General features: G+C 59.1%; 4 protein-coding genes across 4 annotated transcripts; all 4 read right to left on the bottom strand.

Moving 5' to 3' along the window:
* Positions 1-299: 299 nt before the first annotated feature.
* XYLT2 (xylosyltransferase 2) lies at positions 300-13,558 on the bottom strand. Its single transcript, XM_065693633.1, has 11 exons — positions 13,386-13,558; positions 8,256-8,727; positions 7,231-7,406; positions 6,764-6,966; positions 6,305-6,385; positions 5,938-6,154; positions 5,374-5,550; positions 4,018-4,280; positions 3,709-3,904; positions 2,952-3,285; positions 300-2,304 (listed from the first exon to the last, which is right to left on the bottom strand). Exons 1-11 carry the CDS (start codon positions 13,518-13,520, stop codon positions 1,982-1,984), a joined length of 2,577 nt encoding a protein of 858 aa, XP_065549705.1. The 5' UTR covers positions 13,521-13,558; the 3' UTR covers positions 300-1,981.
* Positions 13,559-14,990: 1,432 nt separating this feature from the next.
* LOC136021487 (CMRF35-like molecule 2) lies at positions 14,991-19,357 on the bottom strand. The gene is made up of 7 exons (XM_065693769.1): positions 19,238-19,357; positions 18,803-19,141; positions 17,997-18,153; positions 17,115-17,221; positions 16,520-16,572; positions 16,133-16,270; positions 14,991-15,898 (listed from the first exon to the last, which is right to left on the bottom strand). Exons 1-7 carry the CDS (start codon positions 19,275-19,277, stop codon positions 15,764-15,766), a joined length of 969 nt encoding a protein of 322 aa, XP_065549841.1. The 5' UTR covers positions 19,278-19,357; the 3' UTR covers positions 14,991-15,763.
* Positions 19,358-19,442: 85 nt separating this feature from the next.
* On the bottom strand, positions 19,443-20,509 carry LOC136021488 (protein CD300H-like). Its single transcript, XM_065693770.1, has 3 exons — positions 20,361-20,509; positions 19,913-20,251; positions 19,443-19,744 (listed from the first exon to the last, which is right to left on the bottom strand). The coding sequence occupies exons 1-3, from the start codon at positions 20,422-20,424 to the stop codon at positions 19,560-19,562; spliced, it is 588 nt and encodes a 195-aa protein (XP_065549842.1). The 5' UTR covers positions 20,425-20,509; the 3' UTR covers positions 19,443-19,559.
* Positions 20,510-22,322: 1,813 nt separating this feature from the next.
* LOC136021611 (CMRF35-like molecule 7) lies at positions 22,323-24,019 on the bottom strand. Its single transcript, XM_065694031.1, has 4 exons — positions 23,906-24,019; positions 23,095-23,519; positions 22,700-22,842; positions 22,323-22,513 (listed from the first exon to the last, which is right to left on the bottom strand). The coding sequence occupies exons 1-4, from the start codon at positions 23,937-23,939 to the stop codon at positions 22,381-22,383; spliced, it is 735 nt and encodes a 244-aa protein (XP_065550103.1). The 5' UTR covers positions 23,940-24,019; the 3' UTR covers positions 22,323-22,380.
* Positions 24,020-24,263: the final 244 nt, after the last annotated feature.

Raw genomic sequence — 24,263 nt, 5'->3', positions numbered from 1 at the left:
AATTAATTAATTAGCTAATTACTAAATAAGCACCTACAGGGCTGCCCCTCCCCTGGCACAGGCTATGGAAAACCAACGGCTTGGTGCTGAGCTGCACACTGCCATGGGGAGCAAGCCCAACAAACACTCCCAGCACACCAATACACCCCCCTACACCCCAACAACCACCACCAGCACCCCAATACTCCCCTCGATAATCCATCCCCCCGGGTGCCCAGGATCGGGTACACCCCACCGGGCTGCCATGTGAAGGCAAAGCTCTCCCCACACACACCACACAAACCCACCACACCACACTATAGAGGCAGAGATATATTTGTGGAGATGTTGCATATTTAAGACAACTTTACACAACGCTTCCAACAGAGTTTTGGCGTCTCCCCCCCACCGTGCCCTTCGCTGGCAGGTACCTGCCCTTGCTGTCAAGGTCTCCATCCTGTCTGACAATGCGCCTCACGCAGCACCAGCATCTTTGAACTGGGGAGACAGGGAGTGTGAGCCCCAGCAGGGGGAAGCCGGGCCCTGGCAGAGGGTGGAGGATGGCACCAGATCTTTGGAGATGGCAAAATGCGACTGGCCGAGGCACGGAGCTGCTGGCGCTGCCTGGAGCACAGTGGTTGGGCCCAATGGGCTCCTGCTTGTCCCCATCCCATGCAGTTCCCCTTCCCAGGCTGCAGGCGAGAGGTGATGTGTCTTCCCAGGGTGAAAACCAAGCCTAGGCTTCTCCACACAGTCAGTCTTGGAGAAAGGAATGTCACAGGCAGTCCCTGCGCCTGGAAGGATGGCAGGAAAAGGGGATGCTCCACTGCACCCCTTCCACAAGGAGGCAGAAGCAGAAAGCACAGATGGATTCAGCTGGACCTTGTCTTGCCTCTTCGCTTTTTGGCCAGGGAAGCACAGCAGGTCCTGAGAGCTTCTGGTGATCCAGGAGAAAAGAAGAGGTTGGGCCAAAGGGCCATGGCACAGGTCAGTGCTCCAGGCACAGCAAGCTCTCATCCGCAGGACATCAGCCCAAGGGGTGGCATTTTGGCAGGGGACTGGCCCTTTACTGAAGCAGACGGTGGCAGCAGGGTCCTACAGCAGCGTTTGGGACTGTAACCATGCACTGAGTGCTCCACCACCACAAGACACACACCAGCAGCTCCGGATGTTTGGCACCATGAGGCAGCACCCCACAACCCTGCCCAAGGGGCAGCAGGGTGGGCGTCCCAGCAGCACCCAGCAGGAAATAGGGAAACAGCAAAACAATAACCATCATCATTAATAGTAAAAAAATCATGTAAACGACCCAGCACCCTGTCCTGTAGTGCCAGGACACCCAGGAGAACAAGATATGTTACAGTCTGAGGGGAGGTGGAGACACAAGGACTTCCCGGCCAACGCGGGGTCTCGTCTCTATTGCACTTTGCATCATATATATTTCTCTCTATATATATTTATAAAAATACAAACTAAAGGGCTGGGGTGGAGGGGGTGAGATGCAAGCCCTGGCCCAGCCGCAGCTCCATGCACATGGCACGCTTCATCCCATCTGCTTCTGCCTGTCCCCGCAGCCCTGTGCCAGCCCTGCCTGGAGTAGCACAGAGCTTCATCCTGCAGAGGGTACTGAGCTGGTCCAGAGCCTGCACATCCACCAGCCTTCCCTTGCTCCCCTATCAGCACCTCCCGAGGCTCCAAGGCCTGGAGGGACAGACGCACAGCTCTCCCCAGCCACCTTCTGGCCAGCCCGTCGCGCTCTCCATGCTCTCCCCAGCCAGCAAGAGCCCATTCCTGGGGGAGGTGGACAAGCCTCACCTCACCCCTCTGCCCAAAATCCCCCACAGGAGAAGGTTTTCCCCTACCCAGGGGTTCCCATTCTCTCTTCCCCGAGTGCCTACGGTGCAGATGGCACAGGGCGATGCAGTCCGGGGATGCCCCCCACGCCAGTGACAGTGATGGAGGATGCTCCTCTCTCCCAAGGCCGCCCCCCCGGCTGCTCCTGCTACCTCAGCCGCCCGTCAGGTTTGACGGGCCCCAGTTCTGATTTGGGGTCCGGGGAGAGGGAGCTCCAGGAGGTTTTGCTGCAGGTCTCCAGGGCGGCGCAGGCAGAGGGGCTGCTCACGCAGACGTCTGCCACGGACCAGAAGGCGCTGATGGCACTCTCGGCCCAGTCCTCCAGTGCCTTCCCCGTCAGCTGCGCCTTCCGCGCCGCGTCCTCCTCCGCTGCCTCGGAACGCGGCAGGTTGAGGATCCCCCCCAGGCCCTGGAAGCTCTGCTCCATGTACTCGTTGCGGGGGGGCCCGCCGTGCAGCCAGTTACTGTCATCTGGGCAGGAATGGGAGAGAAGAGAGTGGGATCAGCGGCACAGAATCACAGAATGATTTGGGCTGGAAAGTACCTTGAGATCATCCAGTTCCAGGCCCCTGCCATGGGCAGGGACACCTCACACCAAACCGTGTTGCCCAAGGCTCTGTCCAGCCTGGCCTTGAACACTGTCAGGGATGGAGCATTCACAACCCCCCTGGGCAACCCATTCCAGTGCCTCACCACCCTCCCAGTGACGAACTTCTTCCTTAGATCAAATCTAAACTTCCCCTGTTTAAGTTTTAACCCATTACTCCTTGTCCTATCACTACAGTCCTTAATGAAGAGTCCCTCCCCAGCAACCTTGTAGGCCCCCTTCAGATACTGGAAGCTGCTCTGAGGTCTGAGCATCCTCATGGTCACTCCACCACCTCCTGGTGTGGCTCAGCACCCCATCCCTTTGCAACCCCAGCTCTCCTCCAGCCTGATGAGAGGGGTGCAGCTGCGGGACAGACCTAACTGACCACAGATGGGCCTGCTCTGAGGGCTCTACATGGGCAAAGGGACACCAGAGGACAACAGCTCCTGCAGCGTCACCAGAGAGGCCAGGACAAGGGGGACCCCAGGGAGACCCTCCCATGAAGCCCCAGGCTCCAGCACACCCTCACCTTTCCTGAGAGGCTGCTTGCGGTTGAAGGTCTGTGGCACCACCAGGAACTGGCTCTCGCCCAGGGGCTCCCAGAACTGCAGGAGACGGATGGTCCAGACACCGGGGCGCAGGGGCCGGTTGAGGGGGGGTTTGTACTGGGTGAACTCTGCCTCGGCATCCACCGTGATGTCGTAGGAAGCAGCAATGATGTAGGTGGGATCGATCCACACCACTGTGGCCGTCAGGTTGGGACCCCGAGACCACTTCTGCATGGCCACCGGCTCGTCGAAAGGCCCCATCAAGCCTCCAAAGTTGCGGAAGAGTCTTTCCTTGGGATCCCACTCCGTGCCCACCTGGAGGGACAGGAGGCACAAGCAGTGGGACACTGGGCAGGGAGATGCTACCAGCTCAGGTTTTGCTCCCCAAACCAGGGAAGGCACAAACCTTGGAACCCAAAGCAATGCACACCCCTCTCCATGGCTCTCCTGCCTGCCTGTACCATGCCAGCACTACTCCAGCTGTATGATGCCTCCTGGACACTGAACCCCACAGCCTCAGCTCCCCCCTAAAAAACCCTTCAAGCCTTTTCCCCACCAATCAGCTCCACATCCCACACAGAAACCAAACCCCTGGACAAAGGTTTGTCCTCAGACATGACAGCGGCACTATGTCCCCTTGTCCCCACAGCGTGCAAGTGGAGGAAGAGGAGGAAGGGCAGAGTGGTGTGGGACAGCCTGGGAGGAAAGTGGGCATTATGAAGGGCTTTCCCCAGTTACCTCAAGGTTTTGCAAGCGGTTTGCCTGCCCTCCACGACCCGCCAGCTTCAGAGCTCCTTGGGGCATCATCCACACCTCTAGCGACTCTGCCTGCCCCGTTACCAAATTCTGCACTTCCTGCATCACCAGGTAACCCTGGAAACGGTCATCATAGAAATATAAGTGTACGCTGGATGGGAAGCCACGGGGCTCAAATCTGCAGAGAGAGACAGACGGAGAGAGGTTGCACATCGGAGCATCAGTATCCTCCCAGCACAAGATGCAGGCCACCACTCGCAGCCTGGATCAAGCCCATAGCAAATACCCGACCTGCAGAGCTTGTCAGCCTTTGCTGCCGGTGTGGACGCAGCTTTGTGGAGCCCCAGCCTGGAGAAGGCTGTGTAGAAGGTGAGGGTGACATCGCTGAGGCCACTGAGCCCATCGACACGGTCATAGACGTTCTCCCAGTACGCCTTCAGTGCCGGCGTGTTGGGGGGGTAGCTGCCATAGAGGTGTGTGTCCAGGATCTCCAGCACCTCCTGATTCACCGTTGACTCAAACTTGCGGGCGAAGAAGGTGGGTCTGGAGAGTTGCTGGAGGAGCAGAGGTTCGGATTAGACACTAGGAACATCTTCCCTGTGAGGGTGCTGAGGCGCTGGCACAGGGTGCCCAGAGAAGCTGTGGCTGCCCCATCCCTGGCAGTGCTCAAGGCCAGGTTGGACACAGGGGCTTGGAGCAAGCTGCTCTAGTGGAAGGTGTCCCTGCCCATGGCAGGGGTTGGAGCTGGATGAGCTTTAAGGTCCCTTCCAACCCAAACCATTCTGTGGTTCCTAACAGTGTTGACTGCACCCACCTGAGCAGGACAGCTGGGAGGGAGACATACCAGGAAGAAATATGCTGGGACCCATCCTGCCCTCTTAGAGGGCACAGGCTAAGGAGCAGGAAAGCACAGCCAGCCCCTGTGTGCAATCCTCTATGACAGGATCAGTGGGAGCACACAGTACTGGTAACGCAGATGGGCTCCCATCTCTCCCACTGCCTCCCCCTTTCCATGCTCGGAAGCAGCCATGTGTCATCTTAGCTCCTTCGCTGCAATCTCTACTCAGATGGGCCCCCACCTTGCAGAGCCGCTGCAGAGCCCGGCACGAGGCCTGGCCACGTGGCAGAGCTTCCAGGATCAGAGCCCTGCACTATGGAAGCCCTGGACTGCTGGACAATCCTGCTGACTCCTCATTTCAGGGCTGGATGTATCTCCCCTAAACCTCAGTCTACATCCCCACACACTGAGAGAGAGCACGGGTTTGTCACAGGGCATTTTGTCGTGCCAAAGAAGGCAGCGCTCTGAAGTGGTTTTACTGGAAAGGTATTCATCCCAAGTGATAGTCTGCAAAGATACAGCCGAAAAATGGGAAAGTCTGGGAAGAGGAGGAGCGTTGCAAGCAAAAGCCTGGCTGCCGGGCAAAACAAGCAGTGTAATCCCACTGCCTGGGTGTTCACAGACAGGTCTATGCTGAGCCCCACAGTGGCTGGGAAGCCAATCCTGCCCCTGTCCCTTGTGGGGCTGGGGTGAGGTTCACAGGGACATGCACAGCAGTTGCCATTGCACCCATCCCACAAGGATGCTCACAGAGGAGAGAGACAGGGAGAAGGGGAGAGAGCAGGAGGAGAAAGGAGGATCTTTTTCACCTGTAGCCGGAGGAAGTCCTGGGGTTTGAAGTCATTTGGGGAGCACCCGCACCAGTCGACTATGTGTTTATATTGGCACTTACAGCCCAGCTTCCGGTTCCAGTTGGTCACTCGGAGGTTGTTATCGACCAGGGTCTCGCAGGCGTGACTGTTCTCCAGGACCGTGTGGAAGAAGGACTGTGCACAGAAGAGAAGGGACACGACACCCAGTGGGGATGGAGCAGGGGTGGTTTAGCAGAGACACCCCCCGCCATCACTCACACAGGAATAAGACAGCTCCTGAACAGAAACCTATCCGTGTTCCCAGCATAAGGCAACATGTAAGGGACCTGGCTGTGCACCCACACTGGCCCTTATCTGGCCCAGAAGAGCGTCTGAACTGGATATAAACATGAGCCTTGCCCTGTCTGCTCCTATCTCCCCTCTGTGTTTGGACAAAGGGGAGGCACAAAGCCGAGCAGAACCAACACCCCTGGCAGCCACCCAGGGTGGGGATGAAACGGGACAGAGATGTTAAGTACAGTGAGAGGAAAACCCACCCCGTGGCCTGCAGCCAGCACCCACCTCGGCTGGCAGGAGGGTGTAGGTGTAGAACTGGCGCAGCTGGGACACGAGCTGGTCCTCGGCATAGACCACGTACTCCACGAAGCTGCGCGTCAGCGAGAACCAGTCGGAGCCCCCGTCCACCACGATGCCCTCGGGGATGTGGCGCTCGCCCAACCGCCACATGTGGGAGTCGCACTCGTGGAACAAGCGGTCCAGGCCCTGCTTCTTGATAAACCTGGGCATGGGGGTGAGGATGAGGGGTTGAGTGTCACCGGCTGTGCAGCTGCATCCAGAACGGCCCCCTTTGTCCCAGTTGTTTCAGCTCTGCTCCCAAATCCCTCCTTTTTCTGTTCCTCAGCTCAGCTCTGCCCCTAGCTGGGATTACCTGGCGTTGTCTCGGCCGTGAGACTTGAGGAAGTTTTTATCTCGGTATTTGGACAGGAACATCACCAGCTCCTCGTTGGTCCTGAGGTGCAAATTAGAAAGCATTAATGGCCACTGCAGTAAAGCAGCCCAGTATCATTCACACTGCAAGAGCCATCAGACACAAGGAGCCTAAAGCTGCTTGGTGAGTGTTGACCCAAACCCTTGTCCTGCCACTAGGGAGACACAGAGGTGGCTTCTCTGCTGTCTGGCACCTCACGTGTGCTCCCCTGCTACACCCAGACCACAGGGAAAAACAGCCTCCAAGGCTGGGCTCCTCCGCAGAGATGGGACCAGCCTGGCCCTGAAGCATCATCAGCACATGTGGGTGCAATCCCCAACCCCATCTTCCCCCACCTCCCTGCCCTTCCCAAGGCACCACGCAGCCCAAACGCCTCCATAGCACCAGCAACGCCCTCACCTCGTGGGGTAGTCAGTGGCACTCAGGTTGATGAAGAAGTCCCATGGCCACTCGGGCAGTTCCAGCAGGTCCTTCATGCTCCGCAGGTACATCTTGAGCAGGCTGGCACCTCCCCAGATGGTCACCATGCGCCAGGGTGTCACACGGATGTTGGGATAGTGCCGGGCCAGCTCCACTGCCTCGCGATGCAGGTAGTTGGAGCGCTGTCAGGGAGCACAGCTCATGCTCAGCAGGGCCATCCCAGCCCCGGGTCAGCCCACAGGGAAGGGAACAGCAGGACAAGACTGCTCTGGGCAGCAGGGATAGATCCTGCTTCCCTGGGATTGCAGAAACAGGGGTGGCAGGGTCACAGCTCCACCAGCACTGAGGACAAACCCTACTCAGCCACTTGCCCTGCTCATCACCCTGTCCCAGTGACTGATCCAGGCACTGTTAGCACCCTCCCTGCCCTCATCCCTGCCATGTACCTTGTCGACGTGGATGTAAAAGAAGTGCTGCTGGTGGTACACAGCCTTGATGAGCCGCTTCAGCTGACGAATGGCCCTGCCGTGCACAACCAGCATGTAGGCGATGCGCACAGGCTTGCTGGGGGGCAGCTGCTGCAGCCGGCTCTCGTCCCACTGGATGACAGGGCTGACCTTGCCTGTGTAGGGATGGATTGGGCTTCAGTCACCTCCAGCCTTTGCACCCACTACCCCCAAATCCTGATAAATCAGTGAGACATAAGGTGGGGACAGCACGGAAGAGCTTGGCCTTGGGCAGACCCCACCAGTGCAGCCCAAACTGGCTGCAGTGCTAGGGCACGGTGGCACACGCAGCCCCTTGGCTGCATGGAGACCTCAGAGCAGCCTTCCAATATCTGAAGAGGACTACAAGGATGCTGGAGAGGGGCTCTTCATCAGGGATTGTAGTGATAGGACAGTGAGTGAAGGGTTTAAACTTAAACAGTGGAAGTTTAGATTGGATATAAGGAAGAAGTTCTTTACTGTGAGGGTGGTGAGGAGCTAAAACAGGCTGCCCAAAGAAGTGGTGAATGCTCCATCCCTGGCAATGCTCAAGGCCAGGTTGGACAGAGCCTTGGGTGACATGGTCTAGCGTGAGGTGTCCCTGCCTATGACAGGAGGTTGGAACTGGATGATCTTAAGGTCCTTTCCAACCCAAACCATTGTAATTCTATGATTCATTGATAACTGACAGGGATGCACTGGGAAAGGGCGAGGGGTGTCCCTCTCTGTCCCCTCAAAACAGGATGTAGCTGGGCCTGGCTCTGACCTCTGCAGGCACTGCAGGTTGGGATGAACAGCCCAGCTTAAGGATACTGGCACAGCTTTGATTGGATTAGAGAGGCAGCAGCAATCTGGGAATCAGTGACAGATTGAGGCCGCTGTTTGCCAGGTGGCACAGTGTGGTCACATAAGGAAGGTGGCCCACGCGCCTGGCTGGGATACCCCCGATGCCCAGGGAGACCGGGAGCCCCCCAGCAAGAACTCACCCGAGAGCTGGCAGTGGCGAGGCACAGCCTGGGGCATGAGGCTGCCGGCCCGGTGCAGACACACCACGTTGGCGATCTCCTGTTGGCACTGCTTGCTGCTGGCCCGCGCCAGCGCCGAGAGGGCGTCTTTGCCCGTGATTTCACACTTGGGGGTGAAGCTGTTCTCGGTGGGCTGGGGAGCTCCTTCCACGCTGCCCGTGTCGCCCTGCTGGAACACGGCCAGCTGGGCTTCCCCGCGCAGCTCCGTCAGGTTCCTGCGGCTGGAGGAGTCCGGCGCGCCCGGCAGCCTCCAGCCCAGCCTGTGTCTGGCCGTCACGGCTCTCACCACCTTGGACACCAGCGCGCCAGGGCTGTCCGGCCGGGCCCGCCAGCGCCCGTGCTTCCTGCCGGCGCTGCCCCGGCGCCCTGCGGAGCTGTCCGAGTCCTTGGAGCCGTCGCTGCTCTCGGGAAAGCCGGCTTTCTTCTGCCGCTCCTGTTGTGGGTGGGTGCAGAGGAGACGGCAGAGCGTTAAGTCAAGCCCAGCATCCCTGTTCAATGTGCTCAGTCCCCATGGAGCTCACTGCTGTAACATGGAGCAGCCACAGTGCAGCAAAGGACATAACACTGCCCTTTTGCCACCTAAATCCCCACAGCACCTCCTTGCATGGTCCTATGTTCCCCTAAAGCCAGTAAAGGAAGACCTCGGTTTGCAGACCCCATCATCACAGCACAGAGAGGGGTTTGCTCTCTGCAAGACTAAAAGGCCAAGGTCAGTTACGCCTGCATCAGCCACCCTCCAAGGTCCTGCATGGGCAGGGGAGATGAGCACAGGGCTGTTCTGGCTGGTTACTTTACCAGAAGGTTAATGGATCAGCTCTTCCCTACTGTGACCACACTGTAAGTCAAAGCCCAGCACATCCATGTGGGAGCTGGGGTCTCAGGCAGCTGCGCTCTCTGGGACCAGAAGCACTGAATGAGGCCCTGCCCGTCCTCCCTTCCCTGGGCCCCTGCTCCCCGTGCCGGGCTGGAGCAGGCGCTGCGCTCTCCATCTCCTCCAGGAATCCCTTTCACAAAGTCTCCCGCTGAGCCAAGCGGATGTGCACGGGGAGCGGTTAATTACGCTTCGTTACCTCTGCCAGGCTGGAAGCGAGTCAGCCCTGGGGTGAGCACGGAGTTGGGAAGTTCGGATGCCGGCAAGAGCCACGCTCCCGGGAAAGAACTTACCCAGCGAAGTGGTGCTCGGAGGGACAGGGCTGTGTCCCCCCAGCCAACAGGCAGCAAAGCAGCTTCTGCTCCAGCCAGGCCTCCCAGTACAACCCAGCCTCTGTGCCAGGCACCACAGGAGGCAGTGAGGCACACTGGGGGCTATTCCTGGGCAGCAGCATCTTCTAATGATGGGCAGATGCCTCACAAGGACAGCGGGACTGAATTAGGCCCCTGCACAAGTGCCACTGTGGAAGCTGCTGGGAAGGTCACAGCCAGGAGAAACCATGCCATGCAAAGGCTGTAAAGCATCTGATGAGATCTGCCCGCTCCACAGTCCCTGCACTGCCCATGCTGTGGTGCAGAGCCCACAAACCATGGTGAGGAAGAGGCAAACCATCGCTTAACTCCCAAGGGGCCGGTGTCAGCGAGGATCAGCCGAGCCCCTTGCACCCAGACAGGCATCACAGGCAGCCAAGACCGGCTGAACCGCTCATCAGTCACCACCAGGCCCATCTGTTCGACAGTTATAAACCTGTTTTCTGCACTGAGCATTGCAGGAGTAGGAGGCAACAAGCAAAGAGCAGGTCTCTTCCATAGGCTAAGCCCTGTTCCTGCAGGAAGAGACTCACTGGTCCCGCTTGCACCCTGTGCTTCTCAACACGCCTGGCTCTGGGGACAGCCCCCATGCAGTGCCCATCCTGTTACAGTTCTGCTCATCCCCTTGGAAGAGCCCTGTTCCCGGCTCAGGAGCATGCCTGTTGTTAGAAGCATCGCCAGCCTCTCCCGAGCTGCCAGCTAAAGAACTCAATGGCTTCTAATTACTGCACCACAGCAGCTCCCTCCACCCCAGCCTGGCAGGGAACGGCTCCAGCCACGTTACTCTGCTGTATTTAAGGCTTGTGTGCTGTTCTTTAAGTGAGGCTCCCTGTTACCCTCCTCCTGACAGGCACAGATGACTCCAGGCACCAGGCAAAGGTCACTTCTGCTCTGCCTCTCCCAGTGTGACACTGCCATCCCCACAGAGCTGTGTGTCAGGCATCTACCTGCACCCCAGCCCCAGTGCAGATCTCACTGCACGGACATCTCCAAGCCCTGCCATTGTAAGGAACAGCACTGACAGCATCCGCTGTCCTGCAGGATTTCCCCTCTGGTCAATTGATTCCAGTGTCTGTCACATACAAGCACCCATCAGGCAAAACTGGCACCAAAACGTGCCAAAGTCACTGGAGGAATGTGGACACTTGATTGCTACTTGCAGCAGCAGAGCCTTAAACCTCACAATTAAAAGAGCTGACACAGCCCCCTAAAACCAGGCTTTTTTCAGGGAATAATAAAAATCAAGGAATCTCAGCAAAGCTGAAAGAAAGGATGCTTTGTTGGAAGCTTCTTCAGTGGCCACAGCACGTGGAGGATTAACATTGACATAGGATCACTCTGGTCCCTCCGGTACCCACACTTGTGTGCAGACAGGCTTGTGCTGTCTGCAGCAGGGATGCTGTTAGCAAAGGGCTAGGGAATTTCCTCTCCCATCAGTCGAGCTCATTTGGCTTCCTGGAGGTAGGAAACTCCGTGTTGGCCTGGGTGGACAGAAACTGATGCAGTCTGTGCTGGTCTGCATGCCATAAAGCATCTGCGTGGTGAACAAAGGGAGCCTGCAGGACCCTGCAATGGGGCTTGGAAAGAGCAGTGACACGACCCGAGCAGCACGGCCTTCTCGAGGAGGGCTGGCCTCGTGGCTCTGATGTGGCTGAAGCCTGCTGCTGCTGTGAGATGGGTTCACAACCTGCCTTGGTGAAGGGCAAAGAACCTCACTCAGACTCTGCTCAGCTCACACCAGGGAGCCACCAGGACTGGAGCCTGCCAAGGAGGGGATGCTCTTCCCTCCCCTGTGAAGGGAACAGAAGGAAACCAGACAAGATCCAAGCAGGACAGAGAAAGGGGTTGTCACCAGCAGAGATCAGAGCAGCCCTTTCGGGAGCACCTCCCAGGGCTGCAACACAGCTGGGCTGGAAGGGAAGGTGAGCTCGCCCAACTCCATGGCATTTGCAGGACCCAAGTCTCCCTTTCAATCTCTATAGCAAGTCACAGCCCATTAATAGGAGATCAATGGTAGATCAATGGGATAAGCCAGGTTAGAGCTGTGTCAGTTAGTGGGGAGGAGGCATTTACGCCTTCTCCAGAGACTCTTGCCCATTCCCAAGCCCCGGAGTTAGTGCTGCTGATGGTGAACCATCCCCTCTCGAGGCAATAGGACCCACGGCCAAACCTGTCAGCTGCCCCCTCAGTTCTGGGAAGAGACATGAAGAAACCAGGCAAGGACTGAGGCGGAATGAACCAACCCAGGAGACAGCGCAGGGCAGGAGCAGGGAAAAGCAGAGAAGCAGCTCAGGACAGTGCAGAGGAAGCTGGGGCTGGTGAAGGGATCTGATCAAGGTCACAGGAAAGGGGACGCCGGGCGCTCCTGCAGCCGGATCACTCTGTTCTCATGCTCCCAGTGCCTCCAGATTGCAGGCAACACCGTGACCCCTCTCCTTGATGCATTTAGTCCCTGGTTCTGTTTTCGTGGTGAGCATATGGCAGCATATGAGGGTGCTCACACCATTCCCAATGGCCTGGGGCTGGGAATTTACCTGCGCAGTGAGTGCTCACCTTAGAGGCCTTCCCCCCACAAGGGCTGCTCAGTTCCTCTTCCCACCTCTTTGCTCTCAGGTACAACTTCCTAGTCCTATGAAAAGAGCTGTGGGGTGACCCTCCACACCAGCGAGGCACCCCACAGTGGGGAGGAGAAGCTCTCATCCCTCCAGAGATCCCCACTTCTCACCTCATGGCACTGGCTTTGCTCTGCCACAGCTCACCCCATGCCTGCTCCTTCACAGCTCCAAGCTCACCCCAAACCTGGCTTCACCATCACCTTGTCAGAAGCTCTTTCAGAGTCTCTACAGCCCCTGAAACATGAGGGTCCTGCCCAAGAGGAGGGGATGTGGTGCCACACAGACATTAACAGAGGAAGCCCATACAGGGACCCTCAGCCCTCGGAGAAACCTGCTCCAGCCACTGGTCCATGCAGATGCAGGGGGTCTGGACGTGGTCCAGCAGCTCACAACAAATAAATGCATTCAAATAAGCAACACAGAAGTCAAGAGCTTTGAAGGCTGCAGCAACGTGCTCCACATCCTCCTTAACGCCTGCTCTGTGCCTGACCTTGGGCAAACACCTTCGCCAGCCCATGCCTCAGTTTCCCCACACACAAGAGGTGATGCCTTTTGCCTTAGCAGCATTCTGGTACAAAGACATCAAACGACTGCCAAAGGCCCTCATACCCTCGCACTCCAGAGGGATATTCCTGACCGGACCAGCTGAACAGGAGCTGCCACAAACTTCCCAAGCTGCGCACACACTCTCCCAGCTCTCTGAATTAATGCTTCTGTATTTTCCAGCTTGGATATCACTGACCCCAGCTTCCTGCAGCACCTCCCACCCCATGGACAAGCGCAGGACCCCGCTGAGCCTCCCACTCCGCACCAGACTCCAACCTGGACCACAAGACCCCTTCTCTGGTGCCATGACGACCCCGCACCGCTGCACCCAGAGCCCCTCACAGGCAGCATCTCACTGCCCACCCCCTGCCTGGGGACTGCAGGACCCCCATCCACCCCACCGACCCGGCCTGGGGCAGGACCTTGCCAGCCCCACTGCGACACCCTGGGTGGCACACAACACCCCCTTTGTGTCCCCTCCGTGCTCCACAGCAAGGGGACACGTCGGACCCCTCTTCCCTATGCACTGTGTGCGGCCGCCCCCCCCCAAGGAGCCCCCTCCCAGCACGCACCATCCTGCCCCGAGCCCCCCATCCCCAGTACCCACCCCCGGCCCCTCCATCACCCCGGTACCCTCCTCATCGCAGGCCCCGGGTCCGGCCTCCCCCCGCCCCGCCTCACCGCGCACCTCTCCCGGCCCCTCCTCGTCGAGGCCGGCCGAGGTCCAGAGGACGAGCCCCTGCAGCAGGAGGATGGCGAGAGCCGCGGCCACCGCCAGCCGGTAGCGCCGCGCCAGCTTCCGCGCCCGCCCCGGGGCCACCATGGTCAAGGGCCGCTCCGCCGCGGCTGGGCGGGCACCGGCACCGGCACCCGGCACCGCGCACGCGCGGCCGGGGCGCCGGGGCGGGGCTCGGGGCGGGGAACGGGAGCGCGCGTGTGGGAGCGCGCAACGGGGGTGCGGGAGTGTGAGTGCGTGTGCGGGCATGCGTGCGTGTGCGCGTGCGTGTGCGTGTGTGCGCGTGTGCATGTGTGTGCGCGTGCGTGTGCGTGTGTGTGAGTGCGTGTGCGGGCATGCGTGCGTGCGTGTGCGTGCGTGTGCGTGCGTGTGCGCGTGTGCATGTGCATGTGTGTGCGTGTGCATGTGCGTGCATGTGTGCGCGTGTGTGTGCGTGCGTGTGTGCGTGTGCGCGTGCGAGTGCATGTGTGCATGTGTGCGTGTGTGTGCACGTGTGTGCGCGCGTGTGTGCGTGTGTGTGTCCGTGCATGTGTGCGTGCGTGCACGTGTGTGTGCACGTGTGTGCACGTATGTGTGCATGTGTGCGCGCATGTGTGCATGTGTGCGTGCATGTGTGCGTGCGTGTGTGCGTGTGTCCGTGCACGTGTGTGTGTGTGTGCGCGTGTGTGCGCCTGCGTGTGTGCGTGTGTGCGTGGAGACCCCTGCACAAGGTGCGGGCACAAACCTGTCCTGCGGCCGAGCTTGCTTCAAGGGGAGGTAAAACACCCCTGTCCTGCAATGAAACCTGAGCAGACGCAAACCCCTTCCCGGACACACACCCAAAGGGCTCCAGGCCCATGGGCAGCCCTCTGAGCTCCAGGGCAGCTTCCATGGTCCATGGCCATGAAAGCCAAGAGCTGCAGGGGTGGCCCCTTCTCTGCCTGGATCATCCTGTCTGCTCCATCAATCCTTATGCCCTAACGGGGGATTGCGGGCAGCAGCAATCCCAGCTCTGCCCTGTTGGGAGTTTGTCTTTCTCCCTCTTCTTTTCCTAAAGCGTAAAACCTGCCCTCAGCTATGGCATAATGGGACCCAGGTACCAAAAAAAATCCAGCTGATTCCTCCTCCCAGCTCCTTCAGAGAAGGGGCATTGGTATCTGCAGTAATAAAGGGGGCAGCAGGAGGAGCAATAAGTGGGTTTGCTTTCCCTTTTTTCCCTGCAATGGCTGGAATCTGGCTGGATGCTCATTTCATTACAAGCCACAGCAATGCTGCTTGTCTGTGCCATCGCTGTTTGCTCCCCTGGAGCCCAGCCTCAGGCAGCGTAGGAAGGAGGGATCTCACCTCCTGACCAAACAGAGGAGGAATTTTGCTTATAGAAGAATACAAGCTTACATAGGAATAACCTACAGCAATAATCACAACTGCTGTGCCACAGGCACTTACTTTCAGCAGTAATGAAAGTGGATGCTCCATGTGGCTTCTCAAATAAGATAATTACAACAATACAGAACCAAAGCTTTGCAGCAGCTGAAGTTAACAGATCCTCTCCAAATGAACCCCTCAAATACGCTGGCCTCAGCCTCACAAACAGATGTATTGAGTGGGTGCCATGAAATAAGTTATCAGGAAAGCAGAGAGGAGCAGGGTCACGGTTACAGCTTATCCATGTGCACCCAGCCTGGAGTTCCTTGTGAATGATGGAGCAGAGATAGCAGGAGCAAACCTCAATGGGAATGTGGGACCAGGGGTCAGGGGAGACACTTCCAAGCTGCTGTGCAGGAGGAACAGGAGCTCCTCTCCGTATCTTTTGCACTGAGACCCTACCCTACCCAAGCCCCTGGTATCTGGACATAACAAATGCATTTGGATACAGCACGTCTTGCTATCCTGCTTCCTGCTGCCAGCTCTGCCTGCCATCAACATGAGAAAAGCCAATCTGAGGTGACCAATGGGTTTGGGAGCTTCAGTCCCTGTGAGTAACAGCCAAAGGGGCAAGCAGGATGGGTGCTGGACGCAGGGAGCCAGGCAGAGCCCACCCTCGCCTCCTGCTGCTGGGCTCTTCCACCGCTGCCTGGCCAGTCCATTTATTCCCAGCATCACTGCTGTGCGGGTGAGGTCTCCAAATGCAGAGGGATGATTCCATCCTCATCCCGCCCCGTGCCTCCTGCTCATGCTCAGCCTCCTCGAGGCTGCTCCAAGGAAACATCCGAGCCTACAAGAGCAGCAGCTCCGCTGTCCAGCCGGCTCCCGCATGAACAGAAAGCCAGCCCACTGCCCTCCGTGTGCATCCCACGCAAGTCCCGCTGGTGCTGCCGGCAGCAGGAGCAGCCCATGGACCAGGGGCTGCCTCACTCCCTCTGCACTGTGCTCTGGGGCTCTCCCCTGGGCTGCGGAGCTGACGGCACGTTGGCATAGATCTCCTGCTGCTCCGGCAGGGACCTGCGCACGGTGGCATATGTGGGCTCTTTCTTCTCTTCCAAATGCTGGGAAAGCAGGGAAGAACCAAAACACATCCGTGACGGGGATGCTCCAGGACAATACCCGCTGCTGGGGCCTCTCTCAGCTGCTTTAAGCACCCAGGAGCAGCTTGAGGACCAGAGAGGACACCCCCATTACCCAGTGTCATTTCCACACCAGCTTGGCGCATTCCTTTGCAGCTCCCTCCCTGCCCACCCCACACATCCCATTGCCCACACCATCTCCCATCACTCTCCCACCTTGTCCCTCTGCTTGACCTCCATGTACTCCGTCGTGGTGCCTGCCGAGCAGCGCAGCGCCTCGGTGTTGCCGTACAACCGGCTCTCGGCTGTGCTCGCGCCGTGGTTGATGTCCGCGTAGTTCAAGGCATCTGCTCCCTGACACGTGAAGGAGAAGGATGAGCCCTTCCCCTCCTGCTGCTCCGTGCCTGCAGCCTCGGCTCAATCCGGAATTCCCTTCCCAGGAATATTCCGCACTAAATCCCTGCTTGGGCCTTCCTGTTGGCAAATGGAGCCCAAAGGATCCCTCCCAGCCTAAAGGGCCATGAACGAGGCTGAAAGCAAAGGGCTCTGGCAGCCTGTTTCCCCTCTCCAAGCGAGCTCTGAGCACAATGGGGTTTCTCTTACTGTATGGGACACGCTGCCCGTCCTGTCCATCTCTACAGCTGTTCCAGAGGGGGCTGTTGAAGCACAGATGTGGTCGGACATGAGTGAAACCAGAGGAAATGAAATGTATTAAAACCCCGCACTATGGCATTCACCATAAAGCAGAATCTATTGCCCCATCAACCGTCCAAAGTGGAGCTCTCCAAACAAAACCGTACCCCCTGCCAGCTGGTGACATTCCCTCTTATCCCTCCCTATCCATCACATTGGCATTAAACCCTGCTCCAAGCCTAGAGTAAGCTCTGAGCATGCAGCCGAGCTTCTCCGAGCTGACAGTGCCCAGGCAAACTCAAGTGGGTGCCATACTGAGCAGCACCCATCCCAAGAGCTGCCATTCCCTACTCCCATCAGGATGAGACCTATGGCATGGTCCCACTGCTCCTTCAGGGGAAGGAGACCACATTGGTGGAGGTGTCAGCGATGGACCCCGGAACTGGGTGGATCACAGAGGGAATGGGGGAGAAAAAAGAAATATAGAGGGGAAAAAAACCCCAATATATGAGAAGACGGCCCCTGGTGCAGAAACAGTGTGTGCGGAGGTGACAGCTTCGCTTACCCTTCTTCCTCTTCCTAGTCAGTATTACCAGAACACCAACAGCAGCTGCAAGCAAAAGAAGAACCACGACGATGCCTGGAGTGAGGATGTGCTCAACCACATCCAAGCTGCAACACAAAAGAGAGTTCCTGTTCTCATACTTCCCAGAAGCAGACGGGAGAGGAGCCCATGTGGGGCAGACGCAGGGAGAGGCTGAGGGTGATGGGGCTTGGGGGTCAGCTGAAGGCTGGGCACAGAGCAAAGCACACTGAAACCTGCAGAAGCAAAGAGGAGCTCGGGTCTGAGAGCTGCTGCATCTTCATGTTGTAAGGATCAGCGCCTGCACCTGACTTAGCTCTGGTTTAGCTCCACTGTTTGTTGAACTTATAACGGACAGCGAGGTGAAGTGTGCCAGCAGCCCCTTGAGCATGCGGATGGGAAGCCTCAGCTTTGCCTGCTGCTTGCATCACATCCAAGAGGCAGGAGAGGAGGAACAAAGCTCCGGTCTCACGCTTTCTCAACTCTGATGGGCTGCACGTGACTACAGAGCAAAAAGGGATCCGGCTCAGCACTGGGTTTCCCACAAGCAAACTGCGGTTTGGGGAAGGAAATGGGGTCAGTGCTGCAGCGAGGAACCAGTTCTCACATGGGGATAACCCACGCCTTGCTTAAGCTGCAAGATGGACATGGGACAAGCAGGGCTTTGCCAGGGCCAACCAACCAGGGATGCTGGGATTACTTTCCATGAGGAGTGGCTGGGTGAGAGGATGGAACACTGGTCCCAAAGGCAAAAGGTCTGAATCCTTAAGGGAGGTGCGAAGAGCCTGGAAGGTTGTAGGGCTCCAGCTACACCAGAGACCTCATGGAGGGAGGTGGCCGCAGTGGGCAGGAGCTGGTACTCACTGCGGAAGGCTGGAGCCTTTGTGCTGGGAGAGATTTGATCCTGGTTGCAAAGCTTCCCCCTGGGGATTTGCCTGTGCGGAGACTGATACAGAGCTGGTGAGATCAGGGTGCGCAGTGGTGGAGCCATAGGGCGATGCCGGGGAGGAGGAAGAAGGAGCTGGAACAGAAAGAGGAGAGGGCTGGTCAGCCTCCATGCCTCTGCAGCGGAAAAAGGCTGCGGGGTTTGCGGTGAATCCGAAGTGAGCCACTTACCATCACAGGAGGAGAAGCTGGGTCCCCTCTGCCACATCCAGAGCATGCTCCTTCAGGTGAGAGGACTGTAATCCCCCACCCAGGAGGCTTTTCATGGTCTCAGTCACACACACAAACCCCCCCCCCCAGACATGCATGCAACAGAGTTCACCCTGCAAGAACGGGGTCTGGGCACCCCATTACCGGTACTATAACATCCTTGGCAAGGGGACGGAGAGGGATGTTCCTTAAGCTTAGAGCTCACAGGCACTGGCTGCCCCACAGTGGGTAATGGGGGGACACAAGGGGGTGAGGAGATCTCTTAGTGTTATAAAGTAGGGCAAGTAGAGCACAGACAGGGCCAGCAGGATCTGAAGGTCCAGAGCACCCCAGTGTTGGGGCGGCTGACCCTGGGGTGCCGAGATGAGGCCATGCCAAGACCTAGGTTGCCGAGACTGGGTGACACAGGCTGGGGCTGCCGCAGGCAATGTGGGCACCCCCTGCTCCTGGCTGCCCCCCACTGCAGCCTTCGACCCCAGCACATGGAGTGGGACAAAGCAATGCTGGGGACTCACCTGGGGACACGATCACCCGCACGTTAGCGCTCTTATCCCACTTGAGTCTGCCCGTTCGCACCCCGCAGCGGTAGGTGCCCGCGTCCTCCACAACCAGGTCTTTAATGGTCACCGTGAGCACCCCTTGTGCACGACTGTCCTCGATGGTGACCCGGCCTCGCTGCACCACGGGGCTCAGCTCCGAGGTGAGAACGATGTCAGCACCGCAAGTGAAAACGCTTCCCTGATGGCACCAGAACTTCGGCATCTCCTCATCGCCGGGCTGGTACGCGCAGGTCACCGAGAGGGACCCCCCCACGAACCCCCGCACGGTGCCGGGCCCCGTCACCCCCCAGCAGCCTGCGGAGACACACGGAGCCGAGGGGAGTGCTGCCGCCGCGCCCGCCCGGCCCGTCGGGGCTGCTGCGGGGCTCGGGGGCTCCGGGCCGGCCTTACCTGGTAGCAGCACCCAGGCGAGAAGAGGCAGGAGCCGCATGGCCGCTCCGGGACGGCGCCGCTCAGCTCCCGCAGTACCCGGTTCCTCTCCGTGGGGCCGCGGGGCCCGGCCCGCCCCCGGGACCGCCCTGTCGGGGCGGAGCGTCGGGACCCCCGGGGCTGCCTGACTACGGGAGACGCCGCAGAGAAGAGGCGGAGGCGCGGAGCGGGGTCGGAGAAGCTTTATTGCAGCCGCCGGCGGCTGCAGGAAGGGGCCGGGGGAGCCCGGCGCTGCCCCCTGCCCGCGCCGTCGGGGCCGGGGGGGAGCGGTGCCGGCCGCGGTTCATGCCCAGCGCAGGCTGACCCAGAGCACGGCTCCGCTCATGGCGAGCAGCGCCAGCACCTGCAGCCCGGCCAGCACCGGGAAGTAGCGGAAGGGGCCGGGGTTCTCCGGTGGCGGGTCCGTCCCTGCCGCGGGAGGCCGGGGGGGGCTCGGCGGAACGGTTGGTTTCGGCTCGAGCCACGGGGCTGCAGATTCGAAGAGGGAACAGAGGCAGCGGGTGCTGCCGGGCTCCGAGCAGACCTTGTCCCTCTCCATCCCTCCACCCACAGCATCCCACCTCCTCCCGCAGCCCAGCCCCGGCCCCCAGACGTGATGGTCGCTGTTGCTGAGCAGAGGGATGTGCAGGGACTCACCTGGGGACACGATCACCCGCACGTTAGCGCTCTTATCCCGCTTGAGTTTGCCCGTTCGCACCCCGCAGCGGTAGGAGCCCGCGTCCTCCACAACCAGGTCTTTAATGGTCACCGTGAGCACCCCTTGTGCACGACTGTCCTCGATGGTGACCCGGCCTCGCTGCACCACGGGGCTCAGCTCCGAGGTGAGAACGATGTCAGCACCGCAGGTGAAAACGCTTCCCTGATGGCACCAGAACTTCGGCATCTCCTCATCGCCGGGCTGGTACGCGCAGGTCACCGAGAGGGACCCCCCCACGAAGCCCCGTACAGTGCCGGGCCCCGTCACCCCCCAGCAGCCTGCGGAGACACACGGAGCCGCGGGAGTGCTGCTGCTGCGCCGACACCTCCTGCCCCATCGGGCGGCTCCAAGTGCGGGCTTGAGCCCCAGGGACTCCCTCAGCCCTACCTGGCAGCACCATGCAGGCGGGCAGCAGCAGGAGCCGCATGGCAGACTGGCCTGGGCAGTGCATCAGGGCAGCCCTGCCTGTGCTGCTCCTTCTTCCTTGTGTCTCTGGAGCTTTGCTTCCTCTTCTACCGGGGGTACCACAAGCTCTTAGCTAAAGCGTGGGCTTTCCTTTATCCACTTCTCTCAGCTGGCTTCCTGCCCCGCTGTCACCGAGAGTTCTGCCATGCGCTGTCCCCGCTCTTGTCCATCTTCCTTCCCCTGCCCCAGGGGCTCCCCTTTTAGCCGTCACCGTGGCCCCCACAATGAGGTGCAGTCCTGCCTCTCCCTGCCACTGCCCAGCCTCTCTGGCGAGGCAGGGCCCCCAGTGTGGGATCTACCTCAAGGGGTAGCTCATGGACCCCATGAGCCCCAAACATGCTGCCAGCCTGGGGGCAGTGCTGCATGTGCCTCCTGCCCTGACATGAGCACCCGTCCCCACTGCCCTGGCCAGAGCATCACCCTACGCTGTCGCCCCCAGAACAGATCCTCCATGGCTTGATAGCCCTGTTCCCAAGTCAGGTCTCCCAGTGCTCCCCCTGTGCCCCCATCCCTTATCCCCTGAAAGAACCAGACACCCCCCCCCCCCCCCCCAGTGTCCTCCCTTCCACCCATATGTGACTTGTTGGTCCTGCGCTGCATTGGGCAAACCCTTTGGGAGAAGTTTCTAGGGGTGAGGCTGGGGACAGGCAAAGACAGGAAGGACAGACAGCCCACAGCCAGGAACCAGACCCACACTGGGTGTCACAGGATCTGTCTCATACACGCACTGGCTTTTACCCGCTGCTGGTACAATCACAGCTCTGCCCTTAGCACAAGCAATGAGACATCTTTACCACCAACAGTTGGTTCCAGTTTAGCAGAGCCAAGCATGTTCCTTAGTGGAGGCACAACTGAGCTGCCCCTGTGCCTGCCCTCATGCCTGGCCTCCAGTGGTGGCTCCCTGCCCTGAGCATCACCCAGGCTGGCTCTGGGCTGCCAGGGGTCCCTGTGCAGTTGCTCCCCAGCAGGGAATAAGCCCTGTGGGTCCCCATGGCTCTGCCTTGGAGCTGCCACCTCCATCCCCTCCACACACGCGGTGGCTCTAGGGCAGGACTGTCCCCACTGCCCCCATTTCACAGTGCCCTGGATGGGGGGGTTTCACCCTTCCAACCCACCGGGAGCAGACAATAAACAGGGAGGGACCACAGTGTGTGGAAGCTCAGCCCTGACCCCTGTGGTCCCAGCAGGAAGAGTGGATGCAGGGACCCCAATCTCAATTCCCTTCAATCAGTTTGGCTGAGTCTGCAGAGGAGGTTTTACCATAGGAGATTGGATCAGGCGGTGAGCTCCTGGTCCATGCCTGCTCCTTGCTCCTCATTTTGGTTCCCTAAACAGCTGAAGAGAAGCAGCTCTTCCCTACAGCTTCATGGAGGGACATTGGTGAAGCCGGTTGTGCCATGAAAAGTGGGACATGGCCTAACCCTGAGGAGGATGGAGGTGGCCACGCTGCTCTCCCTGCTGTGGCTGCGGATGTCAGCCACCCCATGGGACACGAGAACACGGGAGGAGCAGGGTTTCTGTGGGATTTCAGCACTATTCAAGTGCCTGCTTTTTGGAGGCACAGAACCTGGAAAACAATGGGAGCGATGAGAAAAGGAGCCCGGTGTGAGCACCATCAGCATCCGCCAGCACCCCGGGCAGTGCTGACAGGCACACAGACAGACAGGTACCTGCAGGACAGCCGGGCTTCATTGCAAACCTTTATTGGCAGCTCCAGCTCAGCAGCCTCAGGCTCTTCGTACCCCAAACCTTCCCCTTTCCAGTGCAGGGACTGCCAGGAGGGGCCAAGGCTTCACAGGGGGAGAAGTCCATGGAGCCGAGCACATCCTGGTGCCGGGTGGCTGTGATGGGCAGCGCAACCCCAGCGCAGTAAAGGGGCAGGAGGGTGTCTCTGTGGCTCTAGGGTGGTTTTGGGCATCCCGGTGCCCTGGTACCGGCAGCCTCAGAGCTGCAGGTTTTCCTGGCCACAGTTCCTGCTTTGGCTCCTTACCCAGACAGCCACACACACCAGGAGCAGCGCCACGGGCACCTTCACGCAGAGGGTGAGCAGCAGATAGGTGATGCTGAGCTGGGACCTGGGTAAGAGAAAGGAGATGGTGCTGGAGCTTGAGTCTGGGCAATGGGGATAGGGACTGGGACACTTGCATGTCTGCCCTGCATCCCCTGGGATGCTCCTTGGAGCTGCTGCAACTGACCCAGGGCTGAGGGAAAGAGGTGTCTTAGGCCAGGGGATGCTACTGGGCGCTTGAGCCCTGACTTACACCACTGGAGGCTCCCCAAAGGCTGTGGTGGCCAGCGGGCTCGCATCATTGCCTTTGGCTGTGGATGAAACAGATGTGAAAGAAAAGAGAGAGCAAAGCGGGGACCCCCCCCACCCCTGCACCCTGGGGTCTCTGCCCTGAGACTGCAGCCACAGAGGTGCAGGAGGTGGAGATGGGGGTCTCCAGGCGATGCACTGGGCACTGAGGAGGAGGAGGATGAGAAAGGAGGGGGGTTACTGGGAGGGACTGGAAAGCCCAAGGGGCTTGTGGAAGCAGAGATGCTGAAGGCAGCAAGGGAGAGGCTCTGCCCTGTGCAGCCTTCTCCATCCCTCATCCAAATCTGCCCTGGGGCAGCCTCCAGCACATCTCGGTGCCTGCAAGGTGCTTGTTCCCACTTTGACAACCCCCATGATCCCCCGCTGGGATCCCCTCTCCCAAGTGATGGCCTCCATCAGACACCCCTGCTTAGCTCCTAGCCTGGCTTTACCTTTGGAGACCATCACCTTGGTGCTGTGCTTCAGGCTGAACCACATCTTCCTTTTCACCCCGCAGGAGTACCAGCCTGCATCCTCCAGCGTGACATGGTCCAGAGTCACTGTGAATGAGTGTGATGTGTGGTTGTCCTTGATGGACACCCTGGCCCGTGTCACTGTCACCTCCGAGCCATCAGTTTGGGTGATGGAGGTGCAAAGCCCGAGGAAGCCCCTCTGGCACCAGAACTTGGGGTAGAGCTCGTAGCCTGGCTCATAGCTGCAGGACACCACCAGGGAGCTGCCCTGGTTCACCATCACCTGCGTAGGACCTGTCACTGCCCAGCCACCTACAGGGGACAAGAAGAGATGATGCAAGCACTTCCCGGCACTGTCTCAGAGGATCAGGAGGGATCTGAGCTCTGGAAGCTCTGGGATCTCCTATCCCAAGGAATGCTGTGTCCATGTGCCCACTATGCCAGGGAGCAATGGTGAGATGAGACGTCCACAGTCGTTAAAGAGCCCCCATCAGACGTGTGTGTTATTAGACAAAAAGCCTTATTACTGGGCTCATCTGACAATATATCTCAAAGATCATCTCCTATAGCCATCCACTGGCCACAAGAAAAGGACAGTATCAGCTGAGCTCTTGTGTCCATGATGGGCTTCCAGGGCTGGCTCAGTCCCAGCCTCTCCATGGGATAGGAAACACCCGACCTGTGCTCCCACATCTCACCTGGGAAAAGGATCCAAAGCAGGAAAATCCACATTTCCCACCTTCTTGCTCCTGTCGCAGATTTCCCCCCGCGGCCGTTCAGAAAGCGCCCTGTGGGATGGAGCCGGTTCACATCCCACGAGTTTCCCAAGCCTCCTTCTCCCGTTGCTTCCGTGGGCAATGTTTACCAGCAGAGCAGACCCTTGTTTAAACGCGGTTGCTTCCTCATCCTCACCCGGGGACCATGACTCACCCTGGGGGTGTCTCATGAGAAAGAATCTCTGCTTTTCCTATGAAACAGGGCTGGCTCCCAGCAAAACTCCCAAAATACAGCAGGTTCCTCTTGGATGATGCCTGTCCCAGTGGTGAAAGCAGCCCC

This window comes from Lathamus discolor, chromosome 13 (assembly GCF_037157495.1).
Source record: "Lathamus discolor isolate bLatDis1 chromosome 13, bLatDis1.hap1, whole genome shotgun sequence".
Lineage (NCBI taxonomy): Eukaryota > Metazoa > Chordata > Aves > Psittaciformes > Psittacidae > Lathamus > Lathamus discolor.
The sequence above is the reverse complement of the archived record's forward strand: the minus strand, read 5'-3'. Positions and strand labels throughout refer to the sequence as shown.